Below are 21,592 nucleotides of genomic sequence, written 5' to 3' on the forward strand. Positions count from 1 at the left end.
TGTGTTACACTGATCCAATTAAAAAGACTGAAAAAAGTGAACATACAGATAACAATTTCACTGAAAATAATTTCAATTTAAATACTAGCATTGGCCTAAATTTGCTATTGTCCCAAACAAAGTGAGCATAAAACACTATCACTCTGTCAATTTAATGTTTCAAACTCAATCAAGAAGACCACCTGAGCTATGTTAGATCGTTGTCCACTTTGTTATAGTATTTGAATAAAATCCAGTCTGCTTTGATCCCAGTAAAACCGATACCCAACTTGAAACCACACCTGTGCCAGTGACTATTGACCCCATATTTTAGGTCCTTCTTCTGGTGTTATAATTTGAGAGGGAGATGGGTAGAAGACGAAAGCGTGCACAAGACTGGACTGCCCGCTTAAATGGACGGGGCTTGTCCTGCTTGTGGTGGCAATGAGGCAGGCTTGGTACTGTACCAGCTTCCACAGAACGATTTTGCTTCCAGTCCATGCCCTTTTGAAGCTAATGGGAAGAATTAGTTTCCTTCTCATGCCTCTCTCCGTTTAACATAGTTATGCAGCAGGTTACTTGGCTCGAGCAATGGATTTCTTAGCATAAAAATGAATTTATTGCTTAGTATTCTGAAGCAGCATTTTTGTGTGCAGAGACCTCCATAAACGGAGTAAATGTGGCCTGCGGCTGCCTGCAATACCTTTATCTGACAAGCCTCTGGCAGCAGTAACTAATTTTACCTTTTTCCTTCTGCCAGAATTTGTTTCTGGTTTTTTGTGTGTTTTGTGTCCTTTTGCTTTTTTTATTAGTAAGGCAACAAACTTTGTATATTCATTATGAGTACTAACTGTAACATATATACATATTTCATCAAGGTTACTTTGGATAAAAATGCACTTTGATTTCTTATATAAACTGTATTTACTTTTTATAATATTGGATTACAATCTATTATAATCTGGAAAAATTTAAGTGAAACTTCAGTGTGTTAATTACTTAAAATATGTTAAAATTTAGGACAGAACACACAAATATTAAAGAGTCCTTTCTAATATATAACTTCTAATTATTGGAAGGAAGATTTTTATAAGAATGGATTATCATTAAGCTTCATTTACTTTTAAAAATTTCTTTCATTTTCACCTTTATCAAGAACAAGATTTAATTCTATAATATTAAACATCAGCTGTTCATTGCAGAAAGGGTCAGAAAAGAGCAAAAACCCTCAAGTATAGAGCTATAGATACAAAGGATCAAAGGTCAAGCTTTGGGAAGACCTAAAAAACATTTATGGCCTCTAGATCCCTGGTTCAAAAATATATTCCTGCTTGTATTTCAATTTCAGATCTTAAGGAAAAAATATACATAGGCATTCAGCGAAACTGCTGGATTTAGATATTAGAGAAGCAATTATACTTGATAAAAGGAAAACAACACACACTTAGTCTATTTAATGTCTTCAGATTTTGTTTCTGTTACGAATACAACTCAAATGCTGCAGATGACGCAGATGACCTCTTAACAGTTCAGCGCCTCATCAGTCAGGAGCAGCTGAGCTTCCAAAACTAAAACTACATTGGTTTACTAGTTGAAGTATAAAATCAACAGATTTTTCAGCCTCTTTTATGCAGCCCACAGCTTCTACTGGCCTCTACCAATCTCCCTCTGCTCATCACAGCGCAGCCTCATCCAGGAGCCAAGTATATTACACACTGCGTAGCTGATGAGTCATTTCTATTTTGATATTATGTTTGATATTAGATTTGATATTACATACCATCTGGCCACAGCATACAAAAATGAGGTTTCAAGGAAGTCATCTGATGGCAGCACAGAAACAGCCTTGCTAAGCAGCAAAGCTGCTAAAAGATAGGTGGAGGACTTGAAAGTAGTGGTTTAACGAAAGGAAAATCCTGTATGATCCTGGTCTAAGCACTTTTTACAGCAGTATGAAAATGCTCTCATTTCTCTTACTGGTGTAGACACTTTAAGAGCAAACATATTTATAATGATGCTTTTTCCTGGTTTTGGACTATTATTAAATGACTTTCTGCCGAGGAGAATGCAGTTGTTTTTTGCCAGCACTTCTACCACTTCAGATGTTTTTCCATTTACTCTGTCATCTGTCTTGTCTTGGACTTCCCAGCAATTGCTCCTGTGTCTCTAACTCTATTTTAATCTCGACTGTGAACTCTCTTCTTCTTGTTTTTTTCTGACCAAAGTTCATGCAACTCAACTATTGTGGAAATGCTGCTATTTTGTCTAGTTTTGTTGAAAAACTTATCTATCTTTCTTCATAAACCACCAAAAAGAAAAATTTTTATGGCTTCCCATCTCTCTGTTCTTACTTACTTAATTACATGCAGAGTCTGAGGGGAGCATTCAACATAACAGAGTTTTGACATGGAAATCTAAGTCTTTTTCAAGTTTCTTTTTCAATAAACAGAGGAAGATAGACTTATCGGGGGACTAATTAAGAGAAGGAGTTGAACACTGGGGTCTTGAGTTGCCCTTTGCAAGAGCCTTTCTCTCAGGAGTGTGAGCAAGATATTTTGACAGTGATGGATTGCTGGGGGAGAGGATCACAGACGTGTCCACAGTCATGTTTGCACGACTGTGGGCATGTAGATGGTGGGTGAGGGAAGGAAGGGAGAGTCACTGGAAATGGTGCAATTACCCTGAAATCTCTTTCTAGGGACAAAGATATGTGGAGAACTGTGGTCATCTGAGAGGAAAAGTGTGCAAAACAGGTTCTCTGTCCTCCCCATATCTTTCCTCTCGTCAATCTAAAAGTAGCTTCAAAGCACAGTTGAAAGTTAGCTTTCCAGAATGATCATTTAATGCCATCTCTACTTCTAAACATACAGGGAACACTTTTTTTTCCGTTTTCTCTTAAAAAGCTCCAAACTTTTCGGTAATTCTTAAAGATAACTTGTGCAAACTGGAAATTCTGAACCTAAAGTTAAAAAATAGCTCATTTTGAACCAACATTGCATTGCTACTTATTACAGTGTAGGGAAAGTAATTTCTTTCTGGAATTAAGAAAAACGGAACACACTGCTGTCACCTAGGAGTGTTTATACTGGACTTTTTTTCACCTGTGAGGCCATGAGGAGCGATTAATACTTAGTTATCAATAGTCAATTCACAGCTGGCTTTGGCTAACGGACTAATCTTTAAGTAGCAGAGCCACAATTTTCAAGAAGGTAACCATGGATCCAGCATTTAACGGTACCAACCATTCCAAAAGGACACCAACAATAGAGTATTGTACAGCACATGCTGAAAATCCCTGACCATGAAAATATATAAATCCAAAAGTCTGTTTTGTCTTAGCCACAGAACTAATACCATCATTACGGTTGAATCCATGGGCTGTTATTACTCCTTACTTCCTTTGTTCATTACTAATTTTTATAAATGTAAAGATTTTTGTGAAAGGAACTTACCCGTGCCTTCTGCTCCATCTCCATCATTAATCTTTCATGTTGCTCTGCTATCGCCAGTGTTGCAGAATGGACTTTCTGATATATCATTTCTCCTTCTCGTGTCTGAAAGGTGAACAGCCCTTCTCCTGTGTCACACATCCTGCAGTGAGATTTAAACAGAACGGAAGGAAAAAAAATGAGTACTGTGTAATTTGTATCTTACTGTTATAAAAAGTGCACACCTTGCAGAAAATGCCAACTTTTGTAGTTAAACTCTGGAATTCCGAACATTGGCAGTTATTTTTACCATTGGAGAGAGACATATTCAAAGATATGTGCAGAACTTCGTGAACATAACCTTTAAATTAAGTTTTAATCATCATCTGGATAGTGAAAAAGAAGTTTTATCATAGAATAAAAACTTGAGGTAATACAGTCAGCTATTTTCGGCATTGTTTCAAATGTCTGCACTGGTAAGTGGGAGATTAATTTAATTCTCTCAACCAAATGATGCCAGAAGTACATAGCACATCATGACTTTGAAAAGTTGACATTTTAAGAGAACATTGACCAATTAAAAAGGATACTATTGTTAATCACTACAAAGAAGCTCTATTGAAAGACAGCATTAAGAGGGTTAATTTATAACTGTCCCTGTTAGTACATTCATGTGAGGCAGTGTCTAAAGCTATCTTGATAATTATAAAAGCCATTCACTCTATTTGACAATAGGAACACTATTTCTATAGTATAAGAAGATTAAATTGTGAAAAAAACCACCAGAAATAAAATTAACTTTCTTCTTTTGAGAGAGCAACTGCTCTTATCCTTATCTGTAATATCGCTGTAGCATTATTCTGAGGAAGAAGAGTGGTCCACGGTAAATGCAACAACAAAGAGGGCAGGGAAATGTAGAAAATGGGAGTAGACAACAACGTTAGATCATTGAGTGACCATTACTTTAAGTATATATATTGTGTTAAACAGTGGTGCATTTCGACATATTTATATTAGTAGTTCCATTATGTTATCAGTGTCTGATTTCTGTGTTTTTATAGACTTCTTGCAATTTTAGAAATGGAATTAAAAAATCATTTTTATTTGGTCTGATACTTCCTGTAAAGATTTTTAGTTATCTATGATAGAATATTGTTGACTTGAGTCACTGATGCATAACAGCCTTCAACAACAGAAAGATTTCGATTTGCCTTAAAATACCAGAATCCTTTAATGTTTTGGTTGTTTATATTATAATTATGACATCTATTTTTTTTAATATCCCAGCACCTTCAGCATGGCCCCCGAAAGCCTGAGGCATAAAGAATTGCAAAGCGTTTTAGAAAAAGGTGTCCTGAATAGTCTAACATTCTAACAGGTTTTTAAATATCAGTATCTTTAGATTTTGCATCCCAGATTCTGTAAGATTATTCATATATCAAATTTTATAAACTGTTTTCCCATCAAATGAACTTATAGATCTATATTGTTTGAATAATATAATCATTTAAATATGTCTCCTTCTGTGTTACATGCATGCACACACACACTATTATATTACAGCTTTTTGAAAATGGAATAATTTTTTTCATGAGACATCTTTTTGTCAAATTAGAAGAGAGCTTCCTACACAGTTTTATTTCAAAACTCATCTGAACAGGACTATTGTGCCATACAAGAGACTGCTGAGAATTCAGCAGTTGCTTTTGATTTCAAGGCTGACCAGTGAAAATAAAACCTTAACACTTAAAAAAGCTTTGCCTATTCACTGGAGGACACGTGCTTTCATAAGCGTTAACTTCTGCATGGCTGTGTTTGGGAAGAACTGAAAGGAGGCAGAAACAGATAAAACAGGGGTGCTTTCTGGAAAACACGTGGTGAATATACTTAGTTATGATCAACTGAGGTGTTGAAAAGAAAGTCACAGTCTTAAGAATAGATGATTCACGGTATTGTCTGCATGGATATTACCCATAATTCTGGAATAAAAATGTCTTCCCCATCTCAAGATGTAAAGAATATACAATCCACTTTGTAGACAGGTATTATTTGGTCAGTATTAATGTGGTGTGCCAATTAATAGATTAAAAAGCCTTTGAATTAAATTCCAACAGAGATCAAGATCCCTGCTGTAAACATTTAAGATATTTTATATCCTTTGCCATAGTTCTCCAAAGAGCTTCTGGTAGAAATAAAACATCCCCAGAGTTTTGCAACATTATGGCAACAGCCTTTCAGATCCCTCAGGGCATCATATAGCTGGTACTCTGCTTTTGTGTAAAGAGATCTTAATAAAATTCAAACACCGTGAAATGGAAAGTCTGGAAAAAATGACGAGGTTTCAGAAACTGAAGCAAAATATGATCTTTTTGTTAGTTTCAGAGGATGAAAAATCCTCCAGGGATAAAAACAAGGAAGCAGGCAACGGGGCGTGATTAAGGTTCAGGAGTTAAGCTGCTTGTTTTGACCAAGCAAAACCTAGGCACCATTGCTGCTGATCAGGTCAGGGTCTGTACTGCCCCTGAGAGCCCTGGGTGGAGGCAATCGTGCGGGATGTGGCACCCCTGCGGCACCTCAACCATTGCACAGGACGGCACCGTGGGGCCCTGCTTCCCAACTGCAATGGGTGACTGTGGCAGACATGTTATGCCGACACTGGAGAGTCATTGATGGCAGCCTCCCAGCATCCGGATTGTGGGCTTCCCTGCCTAATGATGGATCATATGTGGACAGCCGCTCAAAACTGTAGGTGGAGGAGAATTACGGGCATCATTTTTAAAAGTGCTGAATACCCCTAACTGGCTTTGAAGTTTAACAGGATTTGAAGGCCACAAGAATAAAGCAATCAGTACCTGGCACATCTGAGTTCTGTAAAAGCATAAATTGTTACAATAAAACTTTCTTTCTTCCATCTAAACTTATTAGTTCATCTGGAGATGAACCCCTTTGCCATAGTGAAGTTTTCCTGTTCAGATCCTCAAGATGTTATTGCTTTACTCAGGTGAAAATCTTGAGTTTAGACCTTTTCCCTTGCCTTGCCTTGCCTTCCCCTTCCCCTTCCCCTTCCCCTTCCCCTTCTCCGGTTTCAATTCTATTCTAGTTATGCCACCAAGAGCAGTAGCATGTTTTAGGGCTAGTTAGAAGCACTCCTAGGTACGATGAACATGGGGACAGGGAAAGGGGTACATGTGCTCTCCTAAGCTTAAGAGTTTTGCCGAACAAACAGAGGATCTTTACTTATCTGGCCAACAGGAATGGACAAGCCCATGAGCTGAAACACACTTCTCATTCTATTTACAGTCCAAACACAGTCAGCAGAAAAAATAAACCGTTTTCTTTACAACCTCTACTAGATGCCAGATAACTATTCATTTAAAGCTACTGTCTCAGGTTTAGCATTGTTAATGTGTTGCTTTATTACAACTGAAAGTGAAATAACTGTGGGTAAATTCAAAGTTCTCTGTGTTCAAAGCACACATGGTTGTTGCATTCTTTTTTGGTTACTATGAATTATATTTTAAAATCAATCAAATAATTGCTGGTTGAAACTTTTCCCAAAACCTTTAAAAAAATCTATGTTTTTCCCAACCTTTTAAAATGAAAATGACCTTTTCCAAAATTTAGATCAAAACTTGTCATAACTATGACTTTTTCATTTTCTGCAAAATGTTTTTCTGCATTTTTGATACTTAATAAAGAAAAATGTGACAATAATTTTACGTCAACTTAGTAAAAACTCCATAACTTTTACATTTCCTAGAATCCTAGAAAAGGCAGAACAAAGGTGTGGGCTGCTTCTTTTCCCAATACTGCCACAGTCATGCACTGCAGCCCAACCAACTCAGTATGACCTTCACTGTAAAAAAAAATTTCACTGATTTTGTATATTTCAATTTTTTGACGAGAGGCTTAACAGTCTGTGGATGCTTGAAAAATGCTGACGTTAGCTTCTCTATTTCTGTGTTTTCCAACTTTAAAACAGGGATGTCATTAACCTGTGCTTTAGGATATTTAAGGATTCAATGCATTAAAATGTATGAAGTGCTTTAACTGAAATAGGAAAGTGCATTTTTTCTGTATTATTATAGAATGATATAACTGTGCAGATAATGAAACCAGTAGATAAGGAATGTTGCAAATAATTTTTTTTTTTTTTTTTTTTTTACTTCTTAAAATACTGCCAGAGCTTTTCACAACCATCATTGTTACAAGAGCCGGGGGAAAGAATAAGGAGAAGGTGAGAGCTAAGCTTGTGGCCTGGGACAAACTGGGTTCAGAGACCAACAGTGAAAGTTCTTGCTTTTACTCAAAGGCTTCTGTTCAAGTCAAAGAGATTATCCCACCAGTATTGCCAGGTTTTTGTGCAACATTTCCCAAATTCACACAATGGTTTCCCACTGCCTCTGCTCACTACAGTAACTTCAGTCTTTTTAGAGCAGAATCAACACTATATATTAACCTTGCAGAATTCCCTTCAAAAAGGAAACTTTATTGACTTGACTTGACCACCATTTACAAATGGTACTTTTTCACAAATAGAGGTTCATGGTCTCATGTCATGTTTGAAATTCTAAACTGTTTAATAAACTGTGCAATATTCAGCAACTGCATGAGAGGACAAGAATTTGACATCTCAGCTTCACTTCACTCCTTCAGTTAAGGGTAAAATACATTTGCACAAAAATGAAGGTTATCTGAAAACTCAGAAGCTTAGAAACATTATTTGCTATTAAGTCCTTGTTTTAAAATAAAGCATAAATTATAACTGTAACAAAAATTTTTAGTTCTTCATATAGTTAAACCTATTTTTCAGAGGATTTGAATGATTTCTTTTTACCCACAAATAACTTGGCATTAAAGAAATAATGGCTGATTTGTAAATTAATTACTCAAAAGTATATAAAACTACATACAAATAACTAAAAAAGGTAAACTTCCTCAAATAGGCAGTGAAAAATATCATAAACCCCTTTTGCTATTAATAACTAATTATTATGAATAACTATAGCTATTAATAACTAATATATAAGAAATAACTACTACCCCATGTTGGCATTTATTGTTCTTAAAAAAGAAGGACTTTAAATTTTTAAATAAGAACAGATCATTAATAGATATTGTCCAGTAGCAGAGTCCTAAAAGTTACCAGTACCAAACTGGTAACTATGCTGTTGCATAGTCCACACCTGATGTGTGAAAAATGATTTCCTTTAAACAGTGAAGCTCTTTACTCAGGCACTTCAAGGCCCAGAAATAAAGTTATCTAGTGCTTATTTCCTGTATGCTAAAGAAGGTAGTCAGATGCCACATATGGGACCAGACCTGTTACTGTCACAAGATGAGCAGTAAATAAAAGATGCCCTTTCTTTAAAGCCTTGAAGCTGTGGCTGTCAGTCAGGAAACAGCTAGTTGGTATGCAATATTTAACTCTGAACTGAGACACTTATTTCTTGTGTTGCTACAGCTTTGATTTTCTCAAAAGTGGTGGAAACTAGCAATTTTGTCTCCAGTTTAATTAGATTATCAGTGGAGACACGCAAACGCTATCTCTCTTGTGGATATCTAACTTTTGTTCTTTCCTTGTTTGTTGTTATCTCAACTTGAGCTAAGCCATTTTGACAGAAATCCTGTTTGTTCTTTGTGTGCAAGGACGTTACACACAGCATACACTAAAGACAGGCTAGCTAACCAGTAGACCTCACTATAAAATGAATGCAAAGCTCCCCTGAGGGTCCAAATTCTTCGCTCATTCCAGCCTTCAACACAGGCTGGCTTGCTTCCTCCCAAAGTTGTTCTTTTCTGAGAAAATTAAAAAAAAGCAAGGAAGGCAAATAAGCTCTTTGTGGTTGGGGCATATTTAGATAAAAAACAACATTTATACCCAGGAATACTTATCAAAACAACTGTAAAATAAACTATGTACATTTTTATAAAATTGTAAGTCAACTTCTATGTTGAAAGGGTAGAAAAACAGAGGAGGAAGTAAGAAAATGTTGGTAAGAATCCTAACTTACAATAAAGCAGGGAAAAAAGGGATACATTTGGTGAGGGACTCAATAAGAAGAAAGGCAACTACATAGATAGGATATGTATGGGATCTAGAAAACATCTACGGGTGAAACAGAGATAAGACAATTAATGATAAATGTGCACAAAGTCTAATTAATTCAGGTATAGAGGTACGACAGCAGATGTGGTTAGAAATACCTAAAGTTGGGACAAGGTCGGTAAAAGCAGGGGAAATGTCCTATGAAAAATCTGTGAAAGGGACATGAAGATTGCTAGCATGAAGCACAGCAACAATATAAAGGGCAACATCCAGAACAACAAGACATAGACTCTCTAAATCTTCTGCGTGTTGCCTTTTACTCATACCCTATGTGATCAACGAGTTAAGATTGCCATGCTTTGCCGTCAGCATTTCAGAGTTTTATCCAAAGTGTCAAATGGGTATCCTGGCAATTTTATGATCTGAGAAGCAAATAATTAAAATAATCTGATATATGAGGCACCCGCTTGCCCCCCTTAATGATGGTTATTTACTGGCAAGAATATACAACACGAAAAAGTAAAAGTAATTATGCATGATATCTACTAATTGCTGGCTATAGACATTCCTCCGTCATATTTATTGTCATATTGTTGCTCATCAGCTGAGGTGGGTAACTTTCCACCATTCTTTCACGTGCTCATGAGATACAGATAGCAGTGTTTAATCTTAAATTAGCTTGCTCTCATGTGGAATCTCCTTGAATTTGGCCTGAGTTAATACAGGGAACATGGAATATTACCACACGTCTGATATGGCTCAGTAACTTGATCATGGGGCTTAGCCCTGAAGATTTGTTCAAGGTCAGATCTTGTATTTCTTGAGTCACCCTCAGCATTTTCAACTAAAAGAACTAAAGAATCCCTCATGCCATCAAAGCAGCTTTCCTAATAAGATCATTTACGGCAACATTTCGCAATTCTGAGAAGTAAAATGCTCGGAGATGGAGTGGAAATGAGTGATGATTTGCTCCCAGGTAAGTGGGATTTCATCAGAGGAATTCAGCAGACCTGCTCCAATATTTCCTAGAGGACCTTAATACTATCCAAGTGATAGTTGTACATCTTTTTAAGATATTATACGCAAATGTGGTAACAAAACTCTTATGTGCTAGTCAGATGAATGCTAGTCTTTCTGAACAGAGATGCATTACTCTACAAATTTTCCCTTTAAAAGGGAGATTTTTTGTGAGAATAGTATTTTTTTCATGATAAGATTATTTCTTTTTCTGCCTAAACCAAACAACCACTTAAGTGGTATAATATAATATAAACAAAAATTTTCTCATGAAAACATGTTTTTTATTTGTTTTGTCAGATGGGAGAGATCTCTGTGCAGTACTAGTGGTAATTATGCCTCTTGGGATATTTTTTCTTCTCATTGCCTGTGTTGCCTACACACAAGGCTGTCTCTGCGCTGCCCTGTGTGATAGCACATTTAGACTAGTGGGACATATAGCACACTACTAAAACTTCAGGTACACTAACCCATTCCTGCATGTCAGATGCTTTCCACTTTGTGCTTAAGGAAGTGCAGAAAGCAGGCTGTGTCTTCCTCTGGACTTTATCAATGATTGTCCACTAGCACTGTAATTCATTTCCCCTGGGTTTATCCCTGTCCATCACAAGACACAGTGGAAAAAATTGTATTTTAGTTTTTTTCCCGAGGTTCAGTTTTGATAAGAAGGAGGATTCTGTCTGGGACTTGCTTCAGACCACTTCTATTTGGCAGCTACCAAGCTTTCCCATCTATTCTCATTAAAAAGTTCTTATTTATATTAATTACTTTGATATATTCGAATAAATGTAACTAGCACCGAAGAGTTAAAGATAGTACCCCATTCTAAATGCTAGTTACAGTATAAAAAGCAGAAAATCTGGCTTTATTGAAGTAATGCATAAAAGGTAGAACATGACGATTGACTTGTAATTATGAAATACACATAACAGCAAATATGCTGTGCATAGGCTCTGTTTTCTATTTCCTAGACCCTAGAAACAAAACTATAGTCAATAAGAGAAGCGATATTCTGGAGTCTAAGAAGCTGAATCCCAAATACCTTACTATGACTGTAACTGCATTTTTTGTCTCTTCTTGCTTATAAACTAGTTTCATAAAACATGACCTAGACATTTTGATGGGGAAGACTGAATTGTGCTGATTGTGCTTTATCACCTCTAAGTAAGAAAGATTCTAGGTTGCACATGAAAATTACCCTCTTGTGTCAGTATTTAGTTCATATTATTTAAGAAATCAGTCTAGGTAATTAATGCATATGTATATGCAAAACAACCCACTTTATGGAGACTTTTGACCGCTTAACATTTTCTCTAAAAAAGAAATAAATCACTTATATTACACAAAAAAGGAATTTATCACAAACAAAGAGAAGATAATAAAACCAATTGTTGACATTTTCTTAAATACACAAGACGTTTGCATTTTTGACAGTTTAAGTAATAGAGCAAACATGAAAATGTTGTTAGATAATTACTTCTGTTAGTTTTTAAAGCTCAGGTCTTGTTGATAATGGGGAGGCACTATTTTACAGTCTTGGACAAGTATCTATTCTTACCAGTTCCATGAAAGATAAACCAAGAACTCATGTATTACTACTATCATTTTAGCACAGAAGCAGCAGTTACGGTTGGCTGTACAACGAACAGACCAATGGAAAACATTGGCCTGAGAAAAAACAAAGAGACGGCAAAGACTACAAACAGCTAAATTTTTTTGATTAAACCTTTTCACTCATCATGGTTTGGCTATTATTTTTCATCTCATTTTTGAATGAGAGGGATATAAGTTCCAAGTCCTGGAAGCTGGGATCATATTCAAATACAGATATTTGCTACAGGAATTCTGCCACCCTGTTAAGAGCTATTATTCCCCAATGAAGACAAACACATCCCATAACAATATTATGCAGTTCTTCTCACTGTCTTTAGCAGCAGAACACAGGTGAAGCAAAATTAATCTACATGAATACCGTTGACTTTGACAAATACAAAAGTCTTAGACATAAAACCCAAATAAGGCCATTACTGGTTAAAATCAATGACAGTGCAATAATACAGGAGACCTGTGGCAGTGCATCACTACTTCCTGCAACAGAAGCAATAAAACCTAGTGTCCCAGTATATTTATTTTCTTCTTTTTTTTAACTTTTGGAGCCCTAAAGTCACTGTTATGTTTGGGACTACTCCTTGCCCAGGGTGTTGCAGATGGAAATCCTCTTAGATGATACTCACTAGAGTCTGAATTCATTCTGAACACAATGTGACACAATTCTGAACCTACCCATGTTCTCTCAGGAAGTAACGAGTTTTGTAAGAAGAAGGCATCTGCCAGTTAACAGATGTTAGCACAGTAACAGCCAAGGAACTCATATGCATAGGTATAATTGTTGATTTTACTTCATCTTTGAGGAACTTGGGGTGCTCAAAAGCTATGACACGGGACACTATTGTAGAGGTGCCAACAATATTTGGAGTAATTGATCATACTTAATCTAAAAGTTAAGCTAAAAAGAATTAATAAAAATGAGTTTTGCATCTGCACATGCCAACAAATACGATAATAAGAATTTAACATAGGACCACATTTGAAAAGATCTGCAAGAGGATTTGTCCTATAATGCCTCAATAACCTCTCATCCATGTATTGAATGCTGTTGGAAACGCGCTGCCCCTACCAGCACTCAGACAGATACTGTGTTTGTGCCGTTGATCTCCTGCCTAGGAAACAGATATTTCCCGCATTTTGATCAAAGTATAAGAACATAGCCACCTAAGGAGAGGAGGTAAAATTTCTGGAGGGCTGAACAGGAGTGAATTAACACAATTAACATTTTTTGATGGACAAATAATATCAAGACAATAGAGGTAAAAATTATTAAGGAACTAACAGAGAGCCAGGTTTAGAACCATAGAACCAAGAAAAAAAAGCTAATTAGTCACACTTAATTATAATGTGTATTTAAAACATCTGTTTTACCAGTTTATGGAAAATTAATGCTGCGTTCTCTCTTTTTAAAAGCAGGACACACAAAGTGCAAAGAAATGATGAAGAGAACCCACTGCGCACTCTATGTTGAGGAGTTTGAATTTTTGACTACTTCAAAATGGAGCATTTCAAGTGTTCCCCACCTCCCCTCCCCTTTTAAATGCACCATCAATAATACTTTTGGCCACTTAAAGCATTTGCCGCTCTCTGAAACTTTCAGTACGCTATGACTTTATCGTGATGGGCATTTAAGCACTGCTGTCTTCTTTCAATGTCACTCTCCATCTTCAAGGTATGAGAGCTACTGCTTTGACCACTGTGGCCACACAGGAATTTTCAGAAAGTCATATGCAAATATTATGGGCACGTAGGGTTAGTTCAGAGACACTCACCATGCTATGTACATACACTAATGAGTAATTAACATATGCTAATGATATCCAAGGACTCATCAACACTAATCTCAAAACTGGCAGATTGTCAACTCCAGTTTGGGAGCAGCCTGCCACAGCAGCAACCCCTGGGACAGAGAAAAGCACCAGAGATGAGACAAGGCAGGGAACTGTTTAAAAGAAAACCTGTATTTCTCAGGTGCTGACAGTAACAACAGTAGAACTCAGCTGAAGGCCACGTTTCTGCTCTGAACTTTAACTAGAGATGCATACAGACACAAGCGGTCAAATAATGCCTTCGGTGGTAAACTGGATGGGCAATAATAACATCAAAAAATAATTACAGAAAACGTACAGCCTCCACCACAAGTATAAAACGTTCATTGAACTTCCACCAATTTTCTACACCTGGTATTTACTTTAGAGAGGAAACATGCCTTCCCTCCCACTTGCTTCAACTTTTCCTCTTTGATATAAGCCAGACAGAAGTGAAGTAGACAGATTTTCCCTGTTCTCTCAATAGCGAACAGCAGCAATTCTCTTATGGATCAAACAGCTCTCACTGCATTCACCTGGCATCTCTGACTCCAACTCTGTGTGTTAGTGCTTCCAGCAGTGGGAAAACTCTCTATAAGGACTTCTCATTAGCCTGATAGCTCAAATCAATTGTAGTCTGTGTGCAGCTATGTAGCAACTTGATAAGGGCCTGAGAACACGCAAAATACTTTTTTGTAAAATTCTACTACATAAAAGACAACACTCCTTTCAATTACACAAGGAAATAGGCAGAAAAAGGTACAAGTGGATAAAAGAAGTGTAAATCCGAAGAAACAAACAGAGAGTCCTGCAAAAGAAAATCATCTCAAAGATTCAAATATATCAAATCATGCAGAAAAAGGACAGAAAAAGCATACAAAAGTATGAAAATTAAGCAGAAAGCAGTATTTATTTTATAGTTACATACTTGGGCTCCCTGCATATTTTCTTAGAATATCTCATACCTCATATAATCTTCTTTCTAAAACTTCAAGGGATGCAACAGCTAACCATTTTCTGATGTTCTGATAAATGTGTATTTCCACCTCTGATTAACAGCAATCAGTTATGCTGATTAGGTTCTCTTAGTTGAATATCTGCTATGACTGCTGTGTGAAACTACTGATGCCGTACTGGATAAAGACATGTTTCATCCTATCTTTAGTGAGGATATTGCTTAAAACAAAAAGGTTTAAGTAAGAATGTCAAGAACTGTCACCATTGTAGGTATGTGTCACCATCTATTCTGGGCAAATATTCCCTCAGACCAGTTTTCTGCATAGCACAAGATGCTACTAATTGGCAAGAAACACACCTTGGCAAGTCCACCAGAAAAGTGGAAAAACAAAGACTGCAAAACAAATTTGGGATAGTAAAATCTAAAAGTATGATATGCATCTTCTTTAATGCATAAAATTTTTAAGCACAGCGTGCCAGCTCTCTTCCCAGGGAACTCGAGCCATTGTTAGAAAGCAAAATGAAAAAAGCCATCGTCCTTTGCTGTGAAAAAACACCGACAAGCTACATTTACACTGGAGCTTACTCCTCTAGTCCAATATTTCAGAGTTAAGGCTTCTACACTGCCTTAGTAATATTTTTATAAGAAATTTATAACAGCCATGGAACTGCTCTGAACACTGGTATGTGTCAGTCCCTTCTCTCCATGATTTTGTATGCCAGGTTTAAAAAAATCCATGAACTATAGATGCAATACCTCCTGGCTTCATCAAACATTTATATGTACCTATCCAAAAGGGAAGCACTATAGGTGTCAGAAGAGAAGGGGTGAAAATGCCTTATGTGCAGAATGATATATAATGGATATTCATGGTTCTCGTGCAGCAAAAGGTGACCACGCCTTCCCCGGACATTTACACATAATAGCTTGGGCATGTCTGTGGCCATTTCATGTATGACATTAAAATCATTTTGAGTATGCTAGGCAACATTTAAAAAAGTTTTTTTTTAATTATTTCCCCATTTTTTCACTCTGGAATACTCATGCTGTAGGTATCCTTCATAACATAGACAGAATATTAGTCTCAAGATAAATGCTAATATACATTTCTATTTCTGTGTATTACTATTTCTGCTCTAATTTCTCTGATGGTCCTTTTTACCAGCTATTTGACACTACTTCCACATGCACTGAACACTTTTTTCTTGGCTGCTCTCCATTTCATCTGCGCTTCTAAGGCCGAGAGCTAATTATACTCATCTTTCTTTTTTTTTTTTCTCTCTGAGAAATTGGTCCAATGGAGCTTAAAGAAGCCTTCCATAAAAAGGCAAAGTACCTGGGAAATAAAATATTTGAGATAGTGTTGTTAACATCTGTTAATGACAGGCACTTATCCTGGCCAGCCTCTTCTTGCTACTTTTTGCTGGGATCTTCCACACTTTCTGATTAGATGTTGCTCCTAAAATGCTACACGTACTCCAAAAGCTGCTACAGTGTTCCACCAGAAAACCACCTACCTTTCGCTTTTACTCAGAAGCCCCCCCTATCTATTTTTGTCATATCAGCCTATGTATTTCATCACCACATTCCTATCTCCTCCTATTCCATGTGCTTAGCCCATTCTGTCCCCCCCCCCAATAAACCTTCCCTCCAATTTTCACCAATCCTTTCAGTTTGAGTTTCACCACTCCCTTGAGTGTACCCGGCTGGTCCACTTGCCGTCCGATGTGTGTGCAAAACAGCTTCAGCACACTCACACCCTGGTCCTGCCCAGACCAGTGTTGATTTGCATCGCTGCTGTCACTCTTTATTCTCTGGTGGCAGTGACAGTACTCTTATCTAAGTAAGTCACCAGAAAGATAGATGAACCAACCCGTTCTTTCATTAAATAAAGGTTTGGCACCCTCAGTCATCATCTGAAAGAACTTCAGGGTTTTCCACTGAATCATCACCTAGACTATAAAGTTTTCTGCCCTTCAATCCCATTCCTGACAGTAAATGATACTTATGGTCAGACAGTTTCAATTTTTATGAGTTTTTAAATACTGCATACTAATAAAAGCAGTTTTGCAATAAGTGATAATTTTTATTTACTTTTGTAGTCAGCTTCATGAAATTTCAGCCGTAATAGCACACTTTTGAGGAAAATAAAATCTCTCCTGCCATTTAGCACAAAATGTTGTTTTCAAAAAGTGTATCAGGGATCATTTAAAGTAACATTTTAAAGGAGAGATATTTTCCAAGTTGGATAGAGAATTAAAAAAAATAATAATTAAAATGTGAAAATCTGTTCTGTTGCACTGGTTCAAGAAAGCCATGTGAGTGCGATGTTATATTTGACTTTTTGGCCACTGACAGGATAATCAAGTAGATGAAACATCTCGGTGAATTATAGCACTGTACTGAGTTTTATTCCATAAAGTCAGAAAGATCAAACGATGTTTGGAGCTGCTGAGACTGAGGGATTCCATTAGATGCTGCCTCTCCCTCCTCTCTTTCTAATAAGATGGAAGCTTTTTAGAAAATATGTGACAAATGACTACTCACAGCAGAAATAAATCACACACCACAGAGTACAGCATTATTAATAGTCCAATAATAGTAATAACTTACCGTGATAGCAAAGAAGTACTATTAGGAGGGACACAGTAGCTAATAGCATTTCCTCTAACAGGGGCTAAGGGACAAACCTTCCTTCAGTACCTTATAAATAAGCGGAAGATTAAAGAAGCCTGCTGGACCAGTCAAGAATGCCTCAAAAATAGCCCGACTTTTCCAGAATGCTACTGAGCAAGCACCTTCTGTAAAGTGCTCTCCATCTCCCTTATGTGACAATATTTTGATAGTTTTTAGTTAATTTAAATTAGAGTGAGAGGACATTTAGTTGCAATAAAAGACTTGAGGGGGGCATAATATATGATAACGCTAAGAGGGCTGTGACATGGTTTTCAATTATCAGACTTGTTTTCCCCTTAGCAAAATGCTTTGTGAAAACAAAACCTGAAATTTATCACGTGGATTTGTATTCAGTCAGCATATCCCATCACTATATAAAAAATTAAAGCAATTACTCATGAATGGTCAATTTGATAGTTCTTTCAGGTCTTCCTATTTAGTTACATACCCATTTTGGGAAGAACACATTTTGTATTATTTTATATGTGTCTTTAAACATATTTGTGTGTGTGTATATCTGCCTTAGTAGCAAATATTCTCAAAAAGTAACTTGGATTTCATTAAGGGTGGAGCTGTTGAGAAGTGGTGAAGAATCCGTATAAGAGTTTTTTAGCATGTTTTAAAGGTTTGAACCAAAATATCCTAGGTATTCTCTGGTTTTTATGGCCATAAGATTAAAAAAAAAAAGAAAAAAGATCATTTTCACACAAAAAGCAAATAAAGGCAAACTACTCACTAATTTACTTTCAAAATGATTTTCTTGTGTTTGTTTACCTATAGCTTTTTACTGAAGATTTTTTTCTAATTAATAACATAATTAATGAAATCAATAATTAATTAAAGTCAATGGATGAAAATATTCTTTACCCTTATGATTATTTGTTGAGTTTTGCATCCAAGATTTGTAAAAAACTACAGCAATATGAAAAATAATTATTAAAACATTAGTAACCTCCACAGTTACTCAGATATTCCAACACAGTCCTGGGTGCACTGAAATCACATACGTAAGTATGTTTGGAAACATGTATATATAATATACAGATATATATAAAGCCCTGTTGGTAATGGCATTCAACTTACTAATGAAAAGCCAGAATACAGCTACTGAAAAAAAACAACCACCATGGAAATTTCCACACTAGAGTTTCTGCTCTCACACTATGACTATATCCAGAATACAGAATTACTTCTGGAACTGCTATACATCTCTGACTGACAGTAAAGGCCAAAACGACTCTATTGACCTCTTTTGGAAGCAAAGAAGTTACTGGGTACTCTCATCCTCCAGAAAAGCTACGTTTTAGTACAGTTAAACAAAAAGATGACAATAAATATTTTAGAAATGAGTTTGTGCCTTTGTGAGAGCAATGAATTAACACTATCTGAAAGAACAGGGGGAATTAGGCAGATATGAGGCAAACCTTCCAAGACCAGCCTGCTAAAGCAGCTTTCTAAGCTCACGAGTAGCAACTGGCAGTCATGCTATACTCAACTTGATTCCACTATAATCAAGTCCCAAGACAGAGAAAAATAAAACTTCCATTGCAGTTTTTCACATGTGACGTACAAGAGACAACTGTTCAGACACTAAAATGACCTTTAGAATAAACACGTGTGCCAACTGAAGCGGAGGAATCACAGTTCCTGACAACAACTGAAGCCCACAAATATTTAAAACCGTGCTTCTGCAACGCTCCGTGTGTGTATGTGCAAACCAGGTTTGCACAGGTTCCTACATATTCATGAACAAGGCTCTTTTGTTGTGCAAATTCCAGCCTTTGCATTTTGATTACTTCCTTCTACGTTTGTACAGTACACAGCCGCAGCATAGAGGATACTTCAAACCTCCTCCTCAATCGATGAAACTACATTCATACGCTTTGGAGAAAAGGAGGATTTATTTGTGCTTAGGATTCTTCCTGGTTCTCTGTGCAAAACGTGGCCTTCTGTATTGCCGTTTGTGAAGTGTTTAACACTCTCATACTGTCTGTATAGACAATTAGGTGCCCAGTTTCAGCATTTTTAATTAGCTTATGCAAATAGGCTTGCTGAGGGAGAGATGCAACAGTATTTAAGTGCTAAAATAGACACTCTGGCTCTTATGGTAAAATGTATCCATATCAAAAATGAAGGGCATTACAAAATTTATTAGCATTTTGTACATATGAGTTTCTGAGTTTTGCCGTTGATTTTTATTTTAAACGGGGCTTTTTTATTGTTTTACTTTCCAAATCTGAGATATTCCAGTCCTCCTGTATTTTGAGGTAGAAGGTTAAATGTTATTATGACTCTTGGGGAGAGAAGGACCTGGTGCTGGGGCATCCCAAGACATTCACAAGTGCCATATAAGATTAATTTTTGCTATTGCCCACTGTGGAATTCAAAAGTTAAAACGTAGAGTTGAAACAATAAGTGCGTCCTAATGGGATTAAGAATGTATGAGTTATTTTGTCTGCTTCTTCTCCACTCATAGATTACACAGCAATAACCTCATTAGTCATATTCAGCATCAGGAATATCAATCTAACAATGCACGCTTACAGCTTACAGCAGAGAAATGTATGACAAAGGGACAATTAGAATATGGTAAGTAAACATAAAATCTTCTGGGCTCAAGCACGGATGTAAAGCCATCTGAAAGCAAAGTGGCAGCTGGTCTCAAAATATTTTAAAACAAGCACTATTTTGATTATGACATACAACCGAGTTACGAAGGGAGAAGGCAAACTGTGCACTTCAACCGAAGGGCACAGTTCATGTTGTCTCAGGATCATCAGAAGGGACATAATATACTGTCTGCTAATACATTAGGCAAACACAATACCGTTCCTAGCGATTTCATTAAAAAGCGTTGTAACATTTGCATTATACCAATGATATTGGATATCTAGTGATCACCTGAAAACTCGCGCTGCACGCTCTGGGTTGTAAAATATGCAAATACAAGCCGCTTCTACAAATACCACAGAGATTATGGCTTTCCTTCTGAGCTGTACGTTTTTTTGTGTTAACTGGACAAGCTTTAGGTAACTATTTTCCTAATTGCATACGTTTCATTTAGTGCAAATTCATAAGGAAATTTATTTTTTAGACAATGGTGAATTAATGAATTAGTGATATGCTCATTCCTATCAATTTAGTATTTATATATTTGTTCATTACTATTCTACACAACTTCATCTGCAGAGCTTGCTTCTCTGTCCTAGCAGTCACTGGCTTCCCAATCCATTTGTGAAAAAATTACAGCTTAATAAAGGCGACTTTATTCTGCCGACTGTCTTTTTTGAGAAGTCATTGTTTTTCTCATCAAAATTAGGGTTTTTGCAGCAAAGTGGAATGGCTCAGGCATTCTTTGTCAGTTGGGGAAAGTGTTTTGTAGGTGTGTATATGATGGCTGAATTGTCAAAACAGAGACTAAAAAAAGCAGCAGATTTTAGAAAATGGAGTAGAAATTTAGGATAAAGAAGCTTGTATGTAATCCCTTTTCTCTGTTTGCCATATTAGGTTATACTGTGGAGAATTTCATTGTATGTGAGTTTTGGTGGAATACGTTCTGGCTTACCAACACTGGAGCAGTCTGAGAGGAGCCTTGGCAGAGAGAAAATGCAATGAGCACTTTATAAATCACTTACAATGAGCTATATTAGTTTCCGCTAGTAAAAGAGTTCTTAGATTAGGTACCATGATCTAAACCAGAGTAAGAGTCCTGTAGATGAGTTAAACACACAGCTCCTTTTTAACTAGGGTTTAAGCGAATCCGATGACTAACACAGAACTTATTCCAGGTCAAGAATTTGGCAGGAGGCAAATTCAGAGTTGGAATAAAGTTGGAACGGAAAAAAACTAGGAATGGAACTACAATTACAACACAGTATAACCTTGGCATTGCTAAATACCAGGAACTAATTAAACCTTTTCAGTGGTAAAAATGTCACTTCTCCTAAAATTAGAAAGAAATCATTACTTCAAAGTCATTATGAAGAAACAAGGAGCTGGATATATGCAAGTGATTCCTGTTTCTTTTTTTAGAGTTATTTTCGGATTTTAGCAATAGATACTGCTTGGG

General features: G+C 36.6%; 1 protein-coding gene across 1 annotated transcript in view; it reads right to left on the minus strand.

Annotated features, from left to right (window-relative positions):
• DOK6 (docking protein 6) overlaps window positions 1-21,592 on the minus strand; it is a 255,400-nt gene that overhangs the window by 63,453 nt on the left and 170,355 nt on the right. The window contains exon 6 of the mRNA XM_063326443.1: window positions 3,432-3,570. Coding sequence (XP_063182513.1) covers window positions 3,432-3,570 — 139 coding nt within the window. The remainder of the gene's footprint in view (window positions 1-3,431; window positions 3,571-21,592) is intronic.

This window comes from Chroicocephalus ridibundus, chromosome 2, assembly GCF_963924245.1.
Source record: "Chroicocephalus ridibundus chromosome 2, bChrRid1.1, whole genome shotgun sequence".
NCBI lineage: Eukaryota > Metazoa > Chordata > Aves > Charadriiformes > Laridae > Chroicocephalus > Chroicocephalus ridibundus.